The sequence below is a fragment of the Linepithema humile genome, chromosome 5 (genome assembly GCF_040581485.1).
Source record: "Linepithema humile isolate Giens D197 chromosome 5, Lhum_UNIL_v1.0, whole genome shotgun sequence".
NCBI classification, from domain to species: domain Eukaryota; kingdom Metazoa; phylum Arthropoda; class Insecta; order Hymenoptera; family Formicidae; genus Linepithema; species Linepithema humile.
Genome location: NC_090132.1, coordinates 24,286,825 through 24,309,933, shown reverse-complemented (window position 1 = coordinate 24,309,933; position 23,109 = coordinate 24,286,825). Strand labels below are relative to the sequence as shown.

Here is a 23,109-nt window from a genome sequence, read left to right as displayed (position 1 = left end):
GGAAAAGACGCATGCGCGCAGAGAGAAAGACAAATTGACATAGCACTTGATATTATACATTATTTATTTGTCGTTACATAATATCATATACATTATGTAAATCGCAGTGGCAGTGGTAATGAAATGGGATGCTGCACACTTTGGTGGTGGTTTTTTTGTTCTTTTTATTTATTTTTTTTTTTATTGAGACTTGCGAATATATATATATACAAAGGAGATGGAGAAACTAATTATAATAACTATTACACTTAAAAACTAAATAAACAAAGGATTATCATGCTAGCGTTAACGTGTATTAATATTAATTTAAATAACATAATAGTTGTAACACAAATGTGTGTATGTGTCTGTGTTTGTGTGTGTGTGTACACATGTATGTGTGTATGTATTGTGTATATGATGAGCATGGACGCATCAAGACCGAACAAGCATCCGAGAAGAAGGCACCGGGAGTTCGTCTGCCTCCCCCTCATCCTGTTTCGTCTCAACACTCGGTGCGCCCCTCCGCCTCCACCATCCCCCTTGAAGATCATTTACTCGCATCGATAGGACCTTCCGATATTTTCCTGCCATCGCCTCTTTTTTCTCGACCAACAATCGACGCTGCTGACCGGATAAAAGGATTTCTCTCAAAAAGCGGAAGTCGTCCGCTCGCCACGATTATTGCTTCGACATCCCCGTCGTCCGTGATAGTCCTTGTTCAGCCGACCGGGAAGTGATAATAACTCTCTCTCGTCTCTCAGGGATCGATATACCGGATGTCAACTGCGATGGATTTTTATCGCGTGCGCGACGTTTATAATCCGCTCTTATATCACACTCATAATGACAACGATACCACGCATTAACTCGCGTAGAATTGAACATAAAGGATACACACAAATGTTGTGTAACTCGTGTAACACGCAAGGACACAAGAGCGTCGCGCGACGGTGAATCTTATTATTTAAAATAATCTTAATTGAAAAACGCAACAATGAATATTGATCGCGTGTTGGGAGATAACAGATCTCCGTCCTAACGCAATCGCTAGATCTCAATTAGCGAATTATTTATATATATAATAGCGATCGAATCGACTCCGGTGGATCTATCCCTGTGATCTGCGCTTTGGTCACGCGGTTTTAAACATCAAACCGTCTCCTCAAATCGGAGTGTGACAACCCCTTTGAAGAATCATTGAACGAACGGCATCGGCCGCGAACGATCGAAACGACGCACTCGTCGTGCTCGCGAAAACACACTCGAGTCCCGCGCATAAGAATTCCCGTTCCGTGTTACAAATTGTGCGTTACGTCTGCACGGTGTGATCCGCGTACACCGTGAGACTTCACTTTAGCCTAGACGCGATTCTAGACCGAAGTCGTGCATAGTATAATTAAAAGAACCGAAGAGAGTCGGAAATTGTCGGCATTCTCGACCGCACAGTCATCGGACCGCGCCACCAAGTTGACGCATCGCTCGGTCATGTCTTGTTCAATCACTTAATCGCCCGTGCAGGGTTTCAAACCGTACAATTAATAATTCATTTATTAAGGTACCTGACACGAATATATATATAGACCCGATCCTTTATGGGCACCCCGCATTCCCCAGGTCTGAATATTTTGGCTCCACAGCATGAAATATCACTTGTGGTCACATTTCTTTTCTTAGGTGTCCAAAATATCCGAAATTTTTTTATTAAAAGAAAGAATTTCCCTCAAGACTGTATTGTTCATGTCAGATACTCGATCGGAAAAATAAAGGATTAAGAGAGCAATATTGATTTAAACGATTTTAAATTCAAGAACTGAAAAAACCTAAATTTTGAAAAGTTAATTGAAGCTGTAATTTCTCAAATAAATAGACCAGCGTTGCGTTCAACATTTCGATGTCGCAATCAAATTTCCGATCCCGATTCGATTTTCGCAGTGACCTTCTGAACACATTTCTAAGGTCTAAACAGAGAATTTCAGGAAGAAAGGCGCACGCGGAGACGGGAATGCGTTTTCACGATTCGTCGATCGCATCGGACGCGACTTTCTCCGCTTTTTTTTTTAATTTTCATCGGGGAAACTTTTGCGAGACGAGAGACAAGAGTGACGAACCGCGTGTTTTGTCGTTCGGCCTCTAAAAACGTAATAAAACGTCTCGGCCTGACCCGTCTAAATCTAAGTGCGCGATTATTGCTTCTGTTTCGCTTCGATTGCGCGCAGCGGTTTTTGTTTCCTCATTTTTTATTCTTTTTCTCACGGTGCTAATAAAATATCGCCTCCGCGAGAGGCGAGATATCACCTTCCTGAAAAATATTCTCGCACTATTCGTTCACGCACACGCAAAGAACATCGAAACATTTTGCGCGACGCGACGCTGTTTTTTTTTTCTCTATTTTCCATCACAATCACTTTTGCACTCTCATTTTTCACTACCCTCAAAATCCGCTCGTTGCCAAGGCCGCGATATTTTCTTTCGTTTCACTTTCTTCGCGACAAAGGGCGAATTTTTTTTTCCTAAATAAGGTCGTAATACCACTACATCGCTGTAACAAGTATTATCTCTCACAACTATTAACTTAAAAAACTGCTCGAGTGAAACCTTAGACCATTGTCAAAGGTTCACATCGGGTTCATTTTATTATTATCTCGTATTAAAGCTCAACGTCCCAGTGCTAGGTCAGCTGGCTTTTTTCTCTTCAGCCTTCTTACACCGGTCTCCTCAAGTAGTCGCAATGCCTCGAAATTTTTGTGACAAGGGCGAAATAAAAAGAAAAAGAAGCCGCGCATATAAGAAATGTATCCTTGCGTACGCATCGTCAAAACGATTGTCAGTCACGAATCGATTAACTTTCATATCCGGATTAGTCACGCTCGATACTCCTCGTCGCCAAAAAAGTGAAACGGTCAATTGACGACGAGTGGATGAAGTTGTTGCTATCGTGAACACATGATACATTCACATTACACGTGTTGTGGCTTTTTTTTTTAACGTGTCAGTCACATTTGAGCAAACTCGTTTCATTTTTTTGCAATACTGCAAATAATTTTCTTTTGCGGAAAAAAAACGAACCAAAATGCAATTAATAATGTTATGAATAATACGTAATTTTAATTTTGTCCCTAATCCTAATAAGATTTGCATATATATACAGTTCTTTATCTCACTCATCGATCATCACTAACAGTCCCTCTTTACCCTTTAAGTTATTACAAACGTTTGCATTTCATCCTGATATGATTTATGCAATGAAAAATCGGACTAATCCAAGCTTCCGTAGCAGTATCTTCATCCACTCGCATTTTCACAACTTTTCATCGCAAGGGTGAGATTACCCTCCGACATCCTCGGGGAGGACGCTTGTTGACTCTTAGGATCCATGATACCAATCAGGTTTACGTCGATATTAATTAAGTTCTAGCGCAATTGAGATCGAGTAAACGCAACTAATGCTGTCATCTCGCTTAAATGGAGAAGGGAAATTTATTTCACTGCCATTCGTATGAAAGAAGATTCGAAGTGCAAGTTCCATTTATCTTTTGCGCAGAGAGAGAAAGAGAGATTATTGTCAAAAATTTTAAAAGCACTTATTTTATGACGAATTAGAAGATCGTTACACCTCCTACTTTTTTTCTTACCAATAATCTTTTATGAGAAATAAAAAATGAAAATAAATAATTTCCGACGCGTATAATTCACATCTTATCACAATGATGATCATCACTGATTGATGTTGATGTGATCGGTCTCCAAGAGTCAATATCGTCCGTTCGACGTGCGTTTTACGATAATTACAATTTCTGCCGCCAGAAAAATAGAATTCTTAAAACTTAAACTCAGTTCTCGTTCGTTCGCGATCCGCAAACTCTTCCCTTCCTCATCGCATCACACACACGTATGCACACGTGGTGAACGCCGTACCGTGGAGTGTGCCATGAAGATACAAAAACAAAAATGCACGCAGCACGCGATTGGCATATAAATGGAGTGAATCGATGTTGCCAAAGTATTGTCGACGTAAATGAGAAACTTAGAACTTAGAAACTTACAATTAATAAAATGTGCGAAGTTTCATGAAATTTTTGCGAAAAAAGATTCTTATAAATTATCATAAATAGATCGGTTTTTAGATACATTATTTGCGGCACGCTCCACATAACGGCTGTTTGCGATTTGAGGAATACATCATCGTACATCGATTTAACAATACTTATATTCATCAATCACTATATCGCCAGTGATCTGCCTTGTTTCTTTAGTTCAATATACATATATTTATATATATAGATATATCAAAAATATCCTTAGTAAAATAAAGCATTTATATGTATAACGTACCGACAAGTACTTTTTTTATATTATAGTATTATGTATGTCTATACTATTATATATATCATATTTATAGATTTTTTTTATTTATAACGCAGTGTTATATATAGTCAATATACATATAATACCTATGCCTTCATTCGTGCATTCGCGCGCATACGCGTACGTTTAAATTGTTGTTGCATTTGTTATTTATTTTTTGTGTATGTTTGTGTGTGTGTGTATTATGTGTAATGTGTCTGAATATACAAATGTATGCGGCGTCCATACGTTTAGTTGCCGCGTGAATATTTAAACGATAAAACGCGTACTTTATTTCGCGTAACTTGTATATATATACATTTCCTCAACTTTTTAAAAGAATATATATACATTTCATCAAGGAGAAATCATATTTTTGTTGCAAGATTCTCTCGCATAGAATTGTATTGCAATATGTTTTGCAAGAAACTTTATGATTTTGCGACGATTAGAACTGCTATTGTCTCACTTTGATTAATAAACGGATGACACCACAGAGGAGTAGTGAAAAACAATACGTTTCAAAATAGCGTATTAGAGACTCGTTTACATATTATGTTAAATAAGGAAGTTTTACTGTAAATATAGTTAGGACAATAAAATAGTTCTCATGTGTATTTGCTAGATTTGCAAAAGATTAAATATTTTGAGAAATTCCATAACAATAATAATGCATAATAAAATTTTAATTCACATGCCAACAAACATTTTTCTATGATCCAAGTAAGTAAAAATACATAAAATTTAACACATCCTCTTGTCTTTATTTTGTATTTCTATTCTTATTGAACAATGTTCAAGTATTATGTATGAAAATGTATAAAACAACTGCGACAGTAATAATCCGAATAATAATTTATAGCAATAATGACAAAATTTCTTATATAAAATTTTCCATAAAAAATATAAACTATTTTTCTTATTAAAATTTTACACGATTTAAAGAAAATATTATGCAAACATAACTCTTTCTCTCTCTCTATATATATATAAGAGCAAATCTCACATGATAAGGATATAAAAATTAATATAAATTAATATACAATCTGCCGTTAACAAGTGATATTTTAGATGTGGGACACCCTGAGTATCTCTAAGCAGATAGTCACGCATTTTGATTTTCACATGCACAACTATAATAAGATATAGGAGCAACAATCACACTCTCTACACTGTTCTATATTTCAAGAAACCTTTTACATCTGGTTCGTATGAGTTTCTCAAATTTTATTTATTAGCTTGGAATAAAATCGAAACTGTTTAGAATTAATTTATTATATATATATTATATATATATTATATATATTATATATATATGTTTTATATATCTGTGTATTCCTATATTTTTATTTCCGAGGTAAACATATTTATTTTCAGATAAAAATATGATTATTCTGAAATAACAAATAAACTCTAAATAGTCTTGATTTAAAATGTCAGGATAAATAAAATTTAAGTTTCAAATTCATCCGAATCACGTAGGTTCGAAATACCGAAAAGCCGGAAAATATGAATATTGTTTGAATCGAATACCTGAAAAATCGAAACACATTATTATCCGCGTGAAGGTATAGTTCTGACATATTATATGATCGCTTCGAAGCATTGTTCGCTGTTTCTTGCGCAACCACGAATGAAAGGTTTCCTGCCAGCAGTGCGGAGAGAATCTTGCATATGTGTAACAGGAACGTGGCGTGGCGATTATGCGCGTCGAATGCTGAATGATAGAGGCCGCGGTGGCCGCATTTTCGCAGCGACCGCACGTTAAGAGAAAACGGAAGAAAAAAAAAAGAAAAGAAGACCCCTCGAAAAAATCTCACACGTGCCACCCTCGATTATCGGTTTTTTTTCCATCTGGAAATCCTAAAACGCGACCTAATTCTATCATCCTCAATTTATTACTGATCGATTAAAAACTAGAATCATGTATTATCGGTCTATATGTACAATGCATATTAATGATAACGTAATAAATAAGCTCAATAAGAACGTTAAATCTACACTCACTTTGTATTCGCCTCACTCGCACTTAAACGCCTAGCTTCGATTAAATGTACTTTGTATCAACCGTTAATTAATTACATTCTTGTCATTACGCTCCTAAAGATCGAGCAGGCCAATATTATATTATAATATACAATTGTTCGAGAATCATCGTCGAGGACATCCAAAAAAGTTTCTGCGTAGACAAAATATACTGACTTGTAGCGTGCAGCACCGCTCGCATGCGATCGCCGCCGTTGAATTCTCTCATCAGACGCGGTAAGAGGAACGAATTACCGATAACAATCGTCCGACCGCACAATTCGATATATAATCTTTTCTCCGCAACCCTATCCCAATCCCTTTTCTTTCAAAAAAAAAGTAGATATGTCAGATTTGCCGGTTAAGAAAATCAAAAGTAAAGTAAGCAAGTTCAGTAATGTAATCTTTAGAGTTTGAGTCCTATTCCGTGTAATGAATCGTAAGGGAGCTAATCTATTCTCCCCGCTGCTCCTAACTAAATATTAAGGAAAAAAAAAAAAAAAAAAAAAAAAGAAATAAGCTGTACACTTAAATTAGAACTGATGCAATGCTGTTAAAGTGATGAATTCATTCTACGTATATAAGGATCCATATATATTGCCATGCAATCGGATGAGGAGATGATTTCTTGTGGTTTCCGTGAAAACCAAGTTTTTCGAGAATACGAATACAAATGGAAGTCGTTACTTTATCATTAATTACATAATTATACACGTGAAATACAATACGCGAAGTATCCAATAAATCGCGATAGAACTGACGAGAGACGATCTCACAGAAAAAAATTTGTGAAAAATCTAGAATAAATTTTTCAAGCAAAATCTTTAGAACGTATGAAAAAATTGTCACGTTTGTATAACAGGACTGAATTCCTTGTAAAACGTTATTGCAAATAAAGCAAAATTTATTTCTAAAAGCTGCTTTACTTCTCCAAAGGAGGAGAAAAACAATTCGTACGGAACTTGTAGTTTTAATTGTAGTCACGTTTTACAAAAATTGTTCTATCAATACAAATTCTTTCCACTCAAATATAATTTCTAAAATTTAAAAACTCTTCAATCACACACACACGCGCACACACAATCTAAAAATTTATTGCATACTTTTCACTGATTTTTTTCATGGAAAATCATATCTTATTGGACATTTCGCGTATTAAAAAATACCAATTCAAATCTCGCGTTACATCGCTTTACATCTACTTGGTTCATGATTCTGGCGAGTCTTTTAATCATTTATCATCGATCGTATCACGACTTATTGGAAATTTGCGTATTGGTATCTAGATACTGAACCAAGGATTCAGTATTGCACTTCACGTATATAATTATATAATTAATAATAAAGTAACGACTTCCGCTTGTGTCATTTTAGGCACTTTCCGTGGAAACAGCATTGTTCAACGCGTTTTTTTTTCTTCGTTAATGCGTTTTATAATGAAGCTTTGGTTGTTAATATATATGTATAATATCGTTAGAATCGAAGTGTCTTAATTTGCTCGAATTACCCTACTAACTTATCTACAAGTTTACGATCACGATCGATGCAACAAATATGTATAAGTCGTTATATAGTCTCGTCTTAACCGTGCTGTAAAATCAGTGTGTGTCACGTGTACGTGTACGTTTTGAGCGATCAGGCTCGATAAGTAAGCATATCGCGATGCGCTCACATAAGGCAAAAACTGCTCTCCGAGCATTCATGATCTATTCATTTTGTTTTTAACGGCAATTACAAAGTCCGATCGACATTGGCGTGAAGAAGCGTGCCTTCTTCGATCGATTTTCCATATCTGCCGCGCTGTCTCTTTCGAAAAGGAAAAGAGACCGTGTGTATATAACGTCTACTTACGTCTCTCGCTTTCATTTGTCAGCAGGTCTTGTGATGGTTTGCGGTATTACCGTCAGCGATTTCGGGATTTTCGGCAAAATCGGAATCGGATTGCTCGTCGACGACGTCGGCTTGGTCGTCACCTGGATCGACTTCGGCAGGTTGAAGTTCTGTATGAGATTTGTCGTGCTGTTCTCATTCGCCACCGTGGTGCGCGTAATGTCGCAGATCAGCGGCTCAAAGTCGCTGCGGCTCTGACGGCTCAGCATCTCCTGCTGCATCCGCAGGTGCTTGTGGAACTGCTGATTGTGGCCGGCAATGGCGACCGCCGTCTTCTGATATTGCGTCCTAAAACCACCGCTCGTGCCGCCGACCGATCCATTGCTCGTACCGGCGCCGGACTGTCTGTCATTGAGTTTTTGCCGTTTCTGTGTCCGCAGCATCTCCGGCTCGTTCATTTGAAATACTTTACCGGCAAAAACAGGGGGCAAATTCTGTCCGTCTTTCCGTTTGGCGCCGCTACTGGTCGGCAAATTTAATCGTTGCAGATTGGGCGGCGGTTTCTTGATGATCGACACTCCCGAATTGAGTTTGAGCACCCGCTGCTGCGCATTCACCTTCGCATTTACCGAATGCGACGGCATCGCACCAATACTGCTGCCGCTGGTCGACGGTCTAGACATGGAACTCGTGCCGGGCAGTCTCTCCTTTTCCAGCACGTAGCCGCCGCTGAGACGGCGCGAATTATTATACTCTGCCGCAATCGGCTCCATTATCGGCTCGTCCATCTTCTCCGGGCCCTCGTATGATATCAGTCTATTCTGCACGGACGTGGAGTAGTTGATCGCGTTCCGCGAGGCGTTCGGCGCCAGTATCAGGTCGCCGGCTCTGTAGTACTTCTCCAAGAGAATTAAATGTCGCAGGAAAGAGCTCTGATTGCCGTACGGTCGCTGCAATTGCTGCCAGAGGAGTTTAGTCTCGCGATCGTACTGTATCATCGTCGCGCACTTTTCCCATCCTTGCGGCGTCACCTCGCGCACGTTCTGAAATTCGACGTTCACGTGAAGATTCATCTCTTCCTCGCCTGGGAAAAGCGTACGCACGCTTATGGAGGGATTCGCGCCCAGTCTTTGCACCACGGGTGTTATGTCGTTACTGTTGCTACTATTCACCTTCGGCTTCTTCGGCAACCGCGTCAGTGTGATCTCGTTGTCCATGCCGAGGATCTCGACCATCTCGTTCGCGATCGCACTATCGCACGACGACGATGTCGTGTACAGGTCGAGCATCTTGCGCTTCTTCAGATTCTCCACCGCGCTCTCGATGCCGAGATAATGTGCGTCCGTGCTGCCGTTCTCGCCGCCGCTCATGTTACCCGTCTTTATAGCGCGAGTCTCGTTGCCTATATCGGAGGAGCTACATCCCGCCGTACCCTCGTTCTTATTTGGCTCCGGAGTCGACTTCTCCGACGTGCCGCTCGTTGTGCGGTCCGGAGACTTGGAACTTCCGCTCTTGAGTTGCTGTGCGCTCTTAGGACCTTTCTTGCTCTTCTTATCCTTCACTTGGCTCGCCTGCTGCGGCGAATCGTCGTCCTCATCGTCGGCAACCTCGATACCGAGATAATGCAGGATTCTGTATGTCGAAAAGCATTGTTTTGTTAGTTCCTCCTACTTATTTTCCTCAGCTTTTAAATTACGACTTTAAACCACAAGCGCCTGTATACTCACCGCCTTCGATAACTCTTACAAAAGGATTTATGATTCGAATTCATATTCTCGATGTCCTTGTACTTCAACTGGAGTTGTGTAAAGTATCGACACAGCTTGCACACAAACGTTCCAGCCGCCAGCGAAACGGGAACTCCTTGTTGTCCGAGTATCTGATTCAATTCGTCGATTTCTGCACTAACCACTTGATGAGTGTGCGCTCGAGCAAGTCGCCGTTTACACAGCGCACATGTCAAGAAACGCCCAATCTTCTCATAATGACTAATGCAGAACGACATCGTGGTGTGTTGAGTCGATTCCCAGTCAATGTCGACCTATAATTAATTAACGTGGATGAGATCCTATTTATTGTAAAATCAAATTTTACAGTGAGCTTTTAGACCGATACTAGATATACGAGTACTTGGATATTTATTATACTGACATATATTTCGGTCACGCACGTAATCGAAACATGTGTCAAATATAAATAAATATAAAAATACAAGTACAAATATCAGTCCAAAAGCCTATTATAAAGTTTGACTTATATTTCTTGTCGTGCAAAAATAATGCGCCATTTACTACCATATAAATATTAGATATGCGTTTAATCGTATTACAAATATTAACCTGATTCTGGAGACCGGGTCTTATTTTGAGCAGCCAACGACGTTTAACATGATGTCGTGCAGGATCTCGGCATTCGCGAGCTGAGCATTTTGATATCATTAATTGTCTGTGTTGTTTCTGCGGCTTCTGCTGCATGTTTGTCGGGCTAGTGTTCGCCTAAAAACAAAATAAATTGTCAATCAGAACTATTTGAGAATTACGTATGCTTGATAATTTTATAATTATTGTGACGATTTGCAAGCTATGTGTAATTATTATTATTGTTATTATAATTATTAAGAAACAAACCTTTCTATCAACATGACGATAGCAGGCGTCGCATAGACACGAATCTTTGTTAAGATGTCTTTCTACATTCAAGATCTTTTTGCGTCTTTCGTCGGATTTCATTTGTGCTAAATGCATAGGTGTGTCTAAAGAACCGAATTTTCCAAAACAATAGCAACACACATCAGCGCATACGCGCCCAGGATGAATAGAAAAAGAAGAAGATTTCTCTGGAATGACAAGCGACTGACGATCCTTAGGTGTAGCCTCCTCATTATCGTCATCTAAGATGATAAAATTAACGAATTAAATATGTTAAAATTGAATATTGTGCCGCGATATATATAATTTTTCTTGACTTAATTGAGATGCAATTACATTAGTGAGAATGTAAAAGTTAACAGATATCTCTTAGTGTAAAAAGCAACAGCGTAAAAAAAAATAGCATGCATTGTTATAAAAAATGTTAAGCTGGTGGAAGTGTAGTTTTTGGAACTAGTGGTCTGTAAAACAAAAGATATTGCACAATATTCCACCTTAGAAAAACAAGCAAAACATAATCGGATTTCGACTAAACTGTACGTTATCATGTTGAACATTTTAAGTGCATATTGCATTTTTTTATTACATTAAGCACACAGCAAGTAGTAAAAACTGAGATTAAATAGGACATTGATGATCTCGACGTATTAATTGTGTTCTAAAACGTCCAAAATGGAAATATGGATAATTCATTATACTGCACTAGTCTCGATATAACTATCGGTTTAAAATGGAAGAAAAGTGTGAATATTATCGGAAAGGCGGTGAAGGAAAAGTAAGTTAGATTATCAATTTAGTTATTCCCGCAACCAGGATTACCGCAAGAGTGTCTGTGGTTAGTAGTGAACTTTCGGTTCGCACCAGAGCTGCTATCTCCCAAACCACTGGTTCCAAACTGAAAAAAAAAAAAGAAATAAAACATAATTGGTAAAAATATATAAACATGTCGAATTAACCCATTAGCTTACTGTCATATGATCCTCAACGCCCTTTTTTTTCACGCGCGAAACGTTGAAACGAAAATGCCTAAATTTCTAAAACGTGGCACAGATTGCGCACTTGGAAACCGCTCGATCAATAATTAAATATGGCCGAGATATTTTTAAAACAAATGAAGAAAAATAATACTAAATATTACTAAAGAAAACAAAAAAAGGAAAGAACCGTTAAACGGAGAAAAGTTCGTAAGCGAATGAGCTATGTTTCGTCGAGTATGTGAAAATTTCGACTAACCTCCTTTTGAATGGTGTAAAATTCAGGTGAGTCCCCCTCTCCGTCACCACGTCCCTGCTGTTTAAGCACCATTTTCAAAGGGGATCGAGACCCTTTCTTATCTTTATCCTTGTCCTTTTGTGATACTCTGATGACTGTTTTCAAAGTACCTGATGAGGAAGACTGTTCCCTCTTAGTCTTCTGCTGATTCTGCAATCTTTGCGTGGCCTCCTCAAGGGGTTCCAATCCCAATAATCGCAGAATCGACTCCTTCCTCTCCTTATCTTCAGGAGTTTCCAAAATCTTCGGTGTGCCGCTATTCGACGATGATTCGCCGGACGTTGAAGCCTCGTCGGAATCCTTCTGCGCGAGCTCCGGCGTCTTCAGGGTCTTGCATTCGCTCTCCAGAATGTCCATATTGTCAGTTGCCTGTTTCGACACGTGATTTTCGGACAGATTTCGCGAGAGCTGCCGTTCCTCGTTTTTGCCATTTTTCCCACCGACGATTCTTATGTCGTTCTCCGATTTACTGCGCAAATTGGAATTCTTTTCGATCTTATCCAATTCACCTTGTCCGCCCTGCTCGAAGAATTCGCGGAAACTCTCCGTGCGCTCGACGCCGGTGCTGCCGTATTTGCTCAGGAAAGATCTATTGTTCTCGTTAATCTTGGCTACTTCGTTATCCAGCAATGTTTCTTCTTTGTTTTGCTGATCGGATTTTCGCAGATCACGCTTGACGCGCTTGGTCTTCGAGCTGCTGGATAGCTGCGGCAGCTCCTCTTTGCGTTTCTTTATCTCTCGACTACGGCGAGTACGAGCTTGTGGTTCAAGCTCGTTCGCGTCCAATTCATTGCTGTGCTGCGAATCGCTCGTGTCTTCTGCTTTCTGAGAACTTTCGGGAACAATAGTGCCATCGACGGACGAACTCTCGTCGGCGTCGCTGCGCAAGTTGGAATTTTGTGCCTTCTGCGGATTGGATTCCTCCGTTTTAATTTTCGCGCTGTCGGCGTGATCCCGACTGCGAGGCGTATTCTGTTTGTTTTCCATTTTCTTCTGCTTGTCGCGAGCACGCAACACTCTCCTGTTTTCCTCGTTAACGGGCTTCTGCTCGTCGGCACTCTTGTCGTCCGTCGCTTTATTGCTCTGATCCGTTGTCGGCGCGACTTCATTATGCTCCGACTGTTGATTCGAAGCGCTCTCATCCGAGTTGGATGTGTCGCTGGACTTGTTTAATTCTTTGCAGTCGTCGTCTTGATCGAGCTTCTCGGCTTCGTCGTTCCGCCGATCAGAAGTACACGTGTGTGTAGGCACAGAATTTACAGAGCTATATTCACTATTTGAATCACAGTTTGCGGTGGTTGGTGAGTGGTTATTGTTAGGTTTAAAATGCTTCGCGCTTTGTGCTGATCTGCAAGGAGCTTCGTTCTCCCGCAGCGTTTCAGATGCCTCGACAATCTTACTGTCTACATGGCTGTTGTTTGTCCCATTTGTACTATTGGCAGCTGATGGCGTAGAATTGTCGATGCAGCCAGCAGACGCTTCCTCTTCGTTTACATCTTCGTCTTCCTGCTCCTTGTCCAGTATATCGGAAATCATTTCTTTGCTCAAACTCGTATCGCTTGTAGCCAACGGCTTCACGCATTGTTCCCCTGCCACCAGTCTTTCTACTTCGCGAGATATACTTTCCAATGTTTCCGATTCTTCTAAATTATCCGAAACAGCATTTAAAATATCAGCGTCCGGTTCCTCCGTTTCTTTTGCTTGTTTACAATCTTCGAGAAATCGCTCCTCGATTTGCTCAGAAGTCATCGATGCGGGCGAAGCGGCGTTATCTGAAATCTGACGAGACGTTGTGTCTTCCGAGATCGTTTCTTCGTTCGTCGATTTTTGCGCATCCGCTGCAACATCCTCCGCATTATCCGATTTGACCGCTTTATTCGGCGTCCTGTTCGACTTTCTCGCTTCGGGACTGCTGCCGCTGTCCGAACTTTTGTCACTGATTCTCGAAGACTTTCTCGTCGGGACGGACTTTCTGCTTTCGTCCGATGTCTTTGACTCATTGTCGCTGCTAGTGATTGAAGCGCTACTGGCTGTGCTGCAACCAACGTTTTCCACGCCTGGCTCATCCACGTTGTTGCAAGATGTACCATTATTATTATCTAAATTACATGTAGATTCATTTGTATTATGTACATCGTTAATTCTGTCGCTATTGGAGGCTTTGTTCTCTTGGATGCTTTGCGAATGTGTCTCGGCTTCCCCAATATCAAACTTGACTAGTTTCTCTTCGATCTCTTTGGCAGTATCAGCCACTTTTGGTACTGAATTTTCCGAGTTATCTGACGTGATTTCATTCTTTGTAACGGTGGACCTGTCCTCGTCGGTATTTTCTTCTAATCCCATTTTCTGAGACTCTGTGCTGAGTGGCGCGACGATTTCTTCGATCTTCGCATCAAAGTTTTTACTTAATCCAAGACTCTTCTCCGGACCAAAGATTTTTTTCTCAATGGATTTGGCAATATTTAATTTAATGCTTTCGATCATTTGATCTATCTGCGATTTTGAATTACCGTCCGATTTGTCCGTGTTGTAAAAAGAATTAACTGTCTTTTTCGTATCTATATTTAAGCTACTCCTACGACCTTTAGATTTATCTGCAATTTTGACTAAAATACTGTCTTTTCTCACCGGATCTAAATTAAGTTTCTTCGAATCTTCTGCAGGCGCTTCCGCAGGCTTAGGTGTCACCCGTGCGTCCTCAACTTTAGCATCATCGTCTTTCGTTGCTTCGGTTTCTGCGATTTTAGCTTTAGTTTTGGAACGCAGTGTCGGTCCTATTTCGGCTGTTCTGTCCACACGATCGCTATTATTATTGTTCTCTACTTCCAATCCGGTTTCGGCATCCTCCTCAAAATTCTTCGGCATCTCGTTCTTCATCAAACAAATTTCTCTCTTACTCGATGCTACAATGCTTTGAGATTCGTTACAACCGGGATCTGAAAAGCAAGAGTCTGTATTTATATTGCAATCAGAAATATGTTCTATCGAATTATCAAGAGTTCCTTCTGAATTTAGTCTTTGACGCTTTTTAAGATCGTTATCTGCGGAATTACCGGAATCTGATAATTGACGCTGCTTTCCATTTCTTCTTCTTTGAGGCGGTTGGTCATAGGCATAATCGATGATCTTCCTTCTTTTCCTCAGCTGTATAGCATTCTGCATGTGCAATCCTTGATCTGTCTCTGTATATTCTCCGTCTGATGGAATTTTCATGTCGTCAGTATCGGGTTCTTTCTTTATTTCGACGTCGCCGACGGTATTTTCATCCACCAGCATTTTCTTACTTCTCGTCACCTTTCCTTCCGTTTTATCTGTAACGCCCTCAGCTTCAGTATCACTCAACATTGAACAAGCAATAACTTCGTCTATAGTAAGATCAATAGAACTCTTGTTGTCCAAAGCCGCCTTTGGAAGTTTTTCAACGCTAGAATTGCTTTTTACGCTACTACCACAGTCTAATTCCTTACCAGTGCTCTTTCGACTTTTTGCACCCTTGTTATCACCCTCCGTAACTTTTATGAGATTGTCCTTGATACTATTCTTCTTCAAGTTTGTTAACTTTACTGTTTTGGCACTCTTCAAAGAGTCAGGACTGTCCGCTACCTTCCCCTTTCTGCCAAGTTTTGGACTGACTTTAGCACTGGACGAAGCACTGGCCTCTTCCTTATTCTGAATGTCAGATTTGGTTTTCTTGGTCCTGAGATTGTTCTTGGCACTTTTGCTTGGTGTTTCAGTTCCTTTGCCTTCGTTGTCTCCGTTGTTTGTCTGATTTTCTGCAAGTCTAAGAGTAATATCAACTGCCTTAACTGTTGATTCCTCCGACTGCTTAGCTTTTTTCGCTTTCACACCCCTTATAACGCCACACGCTACCCTGTATAAGTCCTTGTTTGTCACTTTCTTGGTAACCTTTGACTTAATGAGATTTGCCTTCGCTGCTCTTAGGTTCTGCTTACGCTTCAGATTTTTAAGGGCATTCCTGCGTGGTAAACTTGCTTCTAGTTTCGCAGAGAGCTGACTACCTGTTGCTACTGTATCAAAAATCTCTTGCGCAACTTGCTGCTGCTTTATATTCGGCAATGACTTGCCTTTCTTATTCTTGACTTCATTGGATGGCAAGCCAGAGTCACTACTCGCCTTCTGTTTCGATTTGGAAGGCGCTAAGGGTTTCTTTTCCCTGGATGCCATCTCACTTCCACCCACATTGGGCTCCTGCAATATTATTTAAATCCTCTAAGACATTATCTTTCTATAAAAATTTACAAAATGTTACAAATTACTTCATTAAAAATTAAAATTAATTACACGCAATATTACAGTTATTTTTACATAATAGTAACAAAATTTTTTATTTTTTTACTTTCCATCTAATTTAATCTAAAAATGTTGAAAAACTAGCGAAAGACATAAAGCTAAAATTTTGTAGACATTTAAATACCTAATAATTTTAAAAAATATTTTTTTTTTTCTAATTGTCTTAAAAAATAAATTTGCAAAAGTCATATTGTAAAATTCACAATTTACGGGAAAAAAAAAGAACCATAATGGATTTATATCACAGTACGGAAACACGTGATTTACCGTGATATCATCGTATAGGCAAACGCATCTTTCGTTGCGGAAGGGATAGGGGGCGAAAAATTGTATGCAGGGCGTCGAGCTTCGAGAAAAAGCACATGATGATTCTCCATCCATCGACTATCGCAGCGCGCAAACGGTACGAAACAGCGGGGTTGATAGATGCGGCCCTGGCGGCCAGAAAAATTACGTGACAAACTTTGCGTTAACACACGGATGCACGGAGAGCGCCTCGTTCGCCTGCGCTCTCGGACTTGCCGTGGAACACGGCGACTGAAATATTTCGTACGATATCTCGCCTCGCGTCAGGCCGATCGCGACAATTCCACGCTCGCGAGAAAGCGCATGCCACACGCTAACTGCCCGGCCGAGAAATCGGGCCAGGATCGACCGACAAGTTCACGAAATCGTCGCGACAAGTCGTCGCGAAAAAATCGCCACGAATAAACAAAAGGTCGGCGTTCGCCTCGGATTTTCGGGGCTCGAGCGCGACGCCGTGGGCTCACGGCGATGGCCGTACGCGGGCTCCGCGACCCACCAGACAGCAGTACTTACCTCGGGGACTGAAAATCCTGCCGTAGGTCCGTGATGATCGCGAGAAAACGCGGACAACGATCCCCGTGAAAAAGACAGTCCCGTTGCAGGGTGTCTATACGCCGTCCCACTGTTTTCCGGCTACTGCCACCTGACGGCCGTCGCGCGCGGCTTCTCCCAGGAGCATAGTCCGTTCGCGATAACGCCGCGCCGGAGGCGCGTCACTCCGCCGAACTGCACCCCCGCACGATCGTCCGCCGCCCGGTGGAAATAAGTGAGACGATCGTCGCGTCGTACCGACTTTCCCGCATGAATCGACGCGCCTTCCCTCGCGCGAATCCGTACGACAAAAAATACGGAAACGAAAAAGAACACGCCGCGTACTACCGGCGGGCGTCGCGGCGCCAGGCACCGGAAGAGCAGCGACGCGGCCTGATACAGGCTTATGTTCACTTCACCTCACCTCACCTCACCGCCTCCTCGTCCCGCCATGCGCTTCCATGCCGAACGCTACGGTACGTGCGCGCTAACTGACGTCGCGTTACAGCGCGGATTTTAGCCTCGCAGCGAGCGCACGGGCGGCGTTTACCTACCGGAATCGCCTCGTTGTCGTCGTCGTCGTCGTTCTCGGCGACGGCGTCGGCCGCGTACCCGTTACGCGGAGAAACGAATGTGGCGCGGGTTAGGTACGCGCTATAGACCGCGATGCGAGAGCTCGTGGTCGCTCGGCAGCGAGAGGGAAGACGCGCCCGTCTCTGGCTCGTCTCGTATGGTGCGCATCAATGGCGGCCGCCGACCCTTATTTACCGAAGTTCCCAAAATGGCCGCCCTTCGGATTTTCGCACGCAGCAGCCTTGCGGCGATTCTGAATCCCGCACGACCGCTGAATAGCGTCACGACGTCGCGCGTCGCATCCGTAGCTCAGGTACACGCGAGATTTCTAGACACAAATTCGCGGGGCGATTCTTTTTCGCATTTTTTCTTACGCGCATTATCGTAATTACCTCGAGACGATATCGCCGAAGGGCCTCTCATGTAAGTCGTCTCGAGTGTACTTTTGCGTTGTCCACGCTCGTTGGAGTTCTTCCGCGAATATAATATCCGTTAATTGCGTTTACACAATGATAAATTTATGACAAGTTGTCACGATGCAATTAATTGTAAACGAACGGAAGTGAGAGAAGTACACGCGATAAAAGGTTCAGTTATCCAAACGTGATTTATCTAAATGCGCTCGACGCGTGTGCTGTAACGCGGCCGATTATAATCTTACAACTGTTAACTACGAATAAATCGATTAACATCTGCAAGAATGCCCTGGCGACGAGAAATTTTTACTAACCTATAAATATTATTCCTAGTTGTTTTCAGAATTTTATTGCTCCAAAGTTTTTTAGAATTTACTGTACAAAGAAATAGATTCACTGTATATAATTGTATATGAATTATGTTAAGAATATTGAAATTTGTGATCACAACTGCTAATTGTTGCTATTGTCATTTGTCTTCTCTTGCACATTTTTTTTGCAGTGATATTACAGTAGAATGTTAATATTGCAATAATATATTTTAGTCTAAAGTTATCTGAAACTTATATGCAAGAAATCTATATTTTTTAAGAGTATTATGAGTATCTCAGTTAAAAAAGTTGATTATTATAGTTGATATATATAGTTTATTATAAATAATTTCTGCCCTTTAGATACAACAGAGATGGAGCAGCTTCAAATCATCTCCCATATATGAAGGATCTGAGAATTATACAGATTATGAAATAACAAATGATCCAAAAGAATGGGAGTATGTAGAACGTTTGCTTAGATATAAAACAATACCAAAGCCACCAACTGGAGATGTTCAACTCTCATCCGGCTATAAACCGGCACGTGGTAAGCAACAATTATTAAATATACTTTATTATATATATAATAAATGTATTTGAATTTTTCTGTATGTCTAAGAAATATTTCTTTTTAATTCAACAGCTGTGTCCACGGATTACTCCTATTTTATAGAACGTACAAAAAATTACATGCAGCCTGTGTATCTGCGGATAACTCATAGAGGAACGAAAAGATATACCAAGATAGGTAAAATTCAAGGAGACATATGGGCATTGGAACGTGATCTAAAGAAATACCTAGAAGAACGCACAGGGGTCAAAACTGCTAGTCAAATACATGAGTTTGCGGGTATACTTAAAATTAAGGGCGATTATGTTAATCGAGTTAAAGAGTGGATGGATACAAAAGGGTTTTAAGAACCGCTAGGAACAATTGAATAATAAATTGTTATTATGTACTTTGTAAATATATGATAAAAAAGAAATCTTTGTTACAAAATATGTTGTACATTAAATAGCCTCTCACCCATGTTCAACATTAATTAATGCCTCATAAATAAATTCACTTTTTCAAATGACAAAAATTCTATGTTTTTTGTTTAGTAATATGTAAACATTATTTTTTTTTTAAATAGAGGATTTTATTTTAGCACTTTAATAGCATCATATTTATTTCTCTGAAAATATATGCTTGTGCAAGTATCAAAGAATTTTTATAATATCAAGGATATGTAGTACATACATATTGCATATTTAAGTTTTTAATCCGTCAAAAAAAAAAAAAAAAAAAAAAAATGTTGCAGTATTATGCAAATATTGAATTAAATAATCGGTGGTAGTAATAAATATACATATAACATTTCTGGTGATAAAATCAATACATTTTTCATAAACTTAACAGCTGAAAATATCTATTTCTGTTCTCTTTCTCTACTTGTATGTACATGTACTATGTACATGCATATGATACATTTTTTCCTATCAGAGATCCATTTTTGTTCTACATATAAATACATATATGTATTGTGAAATACTTTATATAACCTAAACTGAATGTGTGATCAAACTGATGACTTAAATAGGAAACAACGAATGATACTGTAGTATTAAAATAAATTAGCTGTCTTAAAAATAATTCTTTATGAGTTGTATATTCTAAACATTTTTTCTAATAAAAGTTTATATTTTGAGAATTAGAAAATATTATAAATAACATAGACGTCTATGTGTATAAAAGAGCTGTCATATTACGTGTAGAGATTGAGAAGAAACATATCTAGGCGAAATAGATGTTCGAATGCTGGTTTATCCTATCCAATGCAGGATTTTTGAAGGGTGTTTGTAAATTTCTTGTGTCATTTTATCATTTCTTAGGTTTATTTCATGCGAATAGAACTTTCTGTTTATTTGATGTATAGCAAATTTACTTGAAAATTTTTCCTTGATTGAACTTGCGTCCCTCTTTGTCCGTACCAATCCAACTGAAATATTGTTCGACCAACTTCTTGGTCTGTTCTTTAGATGGGTCCAATTTTGTCCAATTGTAAGATTCATAATCTACTTGCCAATCTGGACTCAACTACAAAAAGAAAAAAAGAAAAACATGTATACATCTTATATGAGATAGAGAAATATCTTAATCTATTTAAATGTTCGTGTAAAACGTACTGTAAAAACAAGATCCTGTCCGCGCCAAACCCAAATGCCACTGATAGTGTTGTTGTTATCCTCTCCGAATATACAGGCACTAGCAAACGCACCTTTCCTCATCGAATCTAGTCGTTGGTACATACCACTAATTAAATTACAAGACATGAAAACCTGTGTAAATAAAAAATATGTTAATAAAAATATTTAACAAATTTTTAATTAGTCAAAAAGAAGTATCTGCCTACTTTAGTTAATTCATTATTGTATTTGTATTCGCCAAGCCAAATGCTATAATTTTCCGAGTCAAACTTCTGCCAGAAGTAAGGAATAGATTTAGCTTCGTCTTCGTTAGAATAAAAACGTTTAAAATCGTCGAGGTCAAATGAACTTTTAGGCATCGAGGCGAAAGGATTTTTCTTTTTGGGCTCAGCAGCCAAAGCCGCTTCTGCTGCATCAACTGAGTCTTGTATTTCTTGTATTTCTTTTGCTAGAGAAACTTTTTCTGCCTTCTTCGATTCCTTGGGTTCTTTTTGTTCTTTCTTAGATTCCTTCTCTTTCTTTTCTTTCTTTGAACTCTGTGTAAAACAACAAAAACAATTTATCAATATTAAATCTCTATTTTATATTTATAACATATTTATTAAAAAAATACTAACCTTTCCTTGTGTTTCTGCAAACTTCTTAGGATCAAATTCAATAGTTTTATCCGCCAGTTTAAAGGCACCAATAACAGCAATGGATTCAGGTTGATAGATGACAGTTTGGAACCATCGATTTACATTCTGATAAGGTTTGCGTAGTTCTGGTTCAAGAACATACTGATACAAGTGCAGCAATGTCATAGCTACACAAATATCCGCCAAAGTCAATCGCTCTCCCACTAAATAGGTTCGTGTAAGTAAATGTGAGTTCAAAGCAGTGAGTGCTTTATTTATGTCCTCCTTAGCATGCTCAACAGTCTAAAAAAAATCATATAAATTAATTTTTTATCACAATTTAGTGTTATAATATAATTACACAAAGATAAATTTATACTAGTATAAATGTATGCTATATTGTAAAAACATGTGCAGTATATTATAATATGCACATAAATACAATACGCATATTTAATCTACCTCCTTGAGTTACAAAGAATGGCTATGTTTGGCCAATTTTGCCTTTGAAAGAGGATCACATAATTATATATGTAAAATAAAATAAAAAACAAATTAATCATTTGTAATAATACCTGTTTATGGTACGGCATTATTCCAAGTAGAGGAAATACCCAAGCACAACTGGCAGGAAGAATTTCGGAATCGGCAAAGCCAAGCCATTGGTTAACCAATGCACGTTCAATATCTGTTTTACCCCTTAATTGTTCGTTAGCCACTGTAAAAAATATAGCACATAAATAGATAGATGTTTAAAATAAAATAAATAATTCTTTTAAGAAAAATCTTACCATAGTACGCAATTGCATTGCTTTCAGTAATGCAGTTTCCGTCACAAGTTTCAAAAGCTGGGACCTTTTGAAAAATTTTAGAGATTAACATAATTTGTACAAATTACGAAATTAATATCTATTTTGAAAACTATTATTCCATTATATAAATTATAAAATAAAAAACATTTAAATGGTAATTATTAGTGTCAATCTATCACACCATATGAATCACCATATTTTTATATATAATACTTTAATTAAGATTGTAATATAAATAAACAAACCATAATAAAAGCATACTGTCTGAATACTACTTTATAACAATTCATTATAAGGAAGAAATAAGAATGATAGAAGCAAATTCTCTTCTCGTTCTAAGAAAAAGCATGTTCGTCGCATCATGTGTGAAAAACAATGAGATTCGCGAGAAACGCAACTGTACGTAATCGTTCAATCGGTGTATCCAGCGTACCTTTCCCAGCGGAAATTTCTTCAGAAATGCTTCACTCTTGTTCGTTTCACCAAAGACGAAGTCATCGGCGATTTTAATCTGAGTACCGGAGAACTGGGCCGCTATCAGAGCCTTGTAGGCTCGGAAATTTTCCGGGTACGTGTAGAGGGTCTGTAAAAAATTTACAGTGTGATAGATAGCATATTATACGGGCATCATTTTTCGTCAATCTAACATCGGCATCGACGCGACACGGCGCCGATGTCGATCGGAGAGAAACCGCGTGAAAGCCACTTACGCCAGACGCCATTGTAGCCAGTCACGGGAAGAGGAAGTGGAAGGCCGGTAAAGATCGCTCTGCTTGTACGAACGTGCACTGCCAAGTACACCGCGAGTGAACGATGCACTTGCCATCTTTTACGCCCTCTTGTGAGGCATTTTCGACCGAGTGCATCATATCTAGATATTCGCATATCATGATTTTTCATTGAAATCCAAAATTTATTTTTGTTTATGTTAATTAAAT

General features: G+C 39.3%; 3 protein-coding genes across 7 annotated transcripts in view; 1 reads left to right on the top strand and 2 right to left on the bottom strand.

Annotated features, from left to right (window-relative positions):
* Positions 1-17,573, bottom strand: part of east (enhanced adult sensory threshold) — a 105,870-nt gene extending 88,297 nt beyond the window's left edge. Inside the window, exons 1-8 of one of the 5 annotated variants that reach the window (XM_067354835.1) lie at positions 17,232-17,573; positions 15,155-16,310; positions 12,063-15,037; positions 11,649-11,724; positions 10,809-11,071; positions 10,521-10,676; positions 9,909-10,222; positions 47-9,813 (exon numbers count right to left, since the gene is read on the bottom strand). In XM_067354835.1, coding sequence (XP_067210936.1) covers positions 8,214-9,813; positions 9,909-10,222; positions 10,521-10,676; positions 10,809-11,071; positions 11,649-11,724; positions 12,063-15,037; positions 15,155-16,286 — 6,516 coding nt within the window. In that variant the 5' untranslated portion in view covers positions 16,287-16,310; positions 17,232-17,573 and the 3' untranslated portion in view covers positions 47-8,213. Of the gene's footprint in view, positions 1-46; positions 9,814-9,908; positions 10,223-10,520; positions 10,677-10,808; positions 11,072-11,648; positions 11,725-12,062; positions 16,311-17,231 lie in introns of those variants that run through there. The other 4 variants (XM_067354836.1, XM_067354833.1, XM_012371935.2 and 1 more) reach the window with 4 other exon arrangements.
* Positions 17,574-17,737: 164 nt separating this feature from the next.
* mRpL49 (mitochondrial ribosomal protein L49) lies at positions 17,738-19,552 on the top strand. The gene is made up of 3 exons (XM_012371962.2): positions 17,738-18,135; positions 18,913-19,099; positions 19,196-19,552. Exons 1-3 carry the CDS (start codon positions 17,881-17,883, stop codon positions 19,468-19,470), a joined length of 717 nt encoding a protein of 238 aa, XP_012227385.1. The 5' UTR covers positions 17,738-17,880; the 3' UTR covers positions 19,471-19,552.
* An 859-nt stretch (positions 19,553-20,411) lies between these two features.
* Positions 20,412-23,041, bottom strand: eEF1gamma (elongation factor 1-gamma). Its single transcript, XM_012371955.2, has 8 exons — positions 22,882-23,041; positions 22,605-22,754; positions 22,151-22,214; positions 21,935-22,077; positions 21,360-21,662; positions 20,949-21,278; positions 20,722-20,874; positions 20,412-20,632 (listed from the first exon to the last, which is right to left on the bottom strand). The coding sequence occupies exons 1-8, from the start codon at positions 22,891-22,893 to the stop codon at positions 20,477-20,479; spliced, it is 1,311 nt and encodes a 436-aa protein (XP_012227378.1). The 5' UTR covers positions 22,894-23,041; the 3' UTR covers positions 20,412-20,476.
* Between the last annotated feature and the right edge of the window lie 68 nt (positions 23,042-23,109).

Excerpts from the sequence above, each read along its gene's own strand:
- eEF1gamma (XM_012371955.2), bottom strand. Across the intron at positions 22,215-22,604 it reads AGAAATTTCCGCTGGGAAAG|GTCCCAGCTTTTGAAACTTG; the intron begins GTACGCTGGATA and ends ATTTTTCAAAAG. Across the intron at positions 20,875-20,948 it reads ACAATAATGAATTAACTAAA|GTTTTCATGTCTTGTAATTT; the intron begins GTAGGCAGATAC and ends TTATTTACACAG.
- mRpL49 (XM_012371962.2), top strand. The coding sequence starts at position 17,881 with ATGTGGCGCGGGTTAGGTACGCGCTATAGACCGCGATGCGAGAGCTCG. Across the intron at positions 18,136-18,912 it reads GCGTCGCATCCGTAGCTCAG|ATACAACAGAGATGGAGCAG; the intron begins GTACACGCGAGA and ends TCTGCCCTTTAG. Across the intron at positions 19,100-19,195 it reads CGGCTATAAACCGGCACGTG|CTGTGTCCACGGATTACTCC; the intron begins GTAAGCAACAAT and ends TTAATTCAACAG.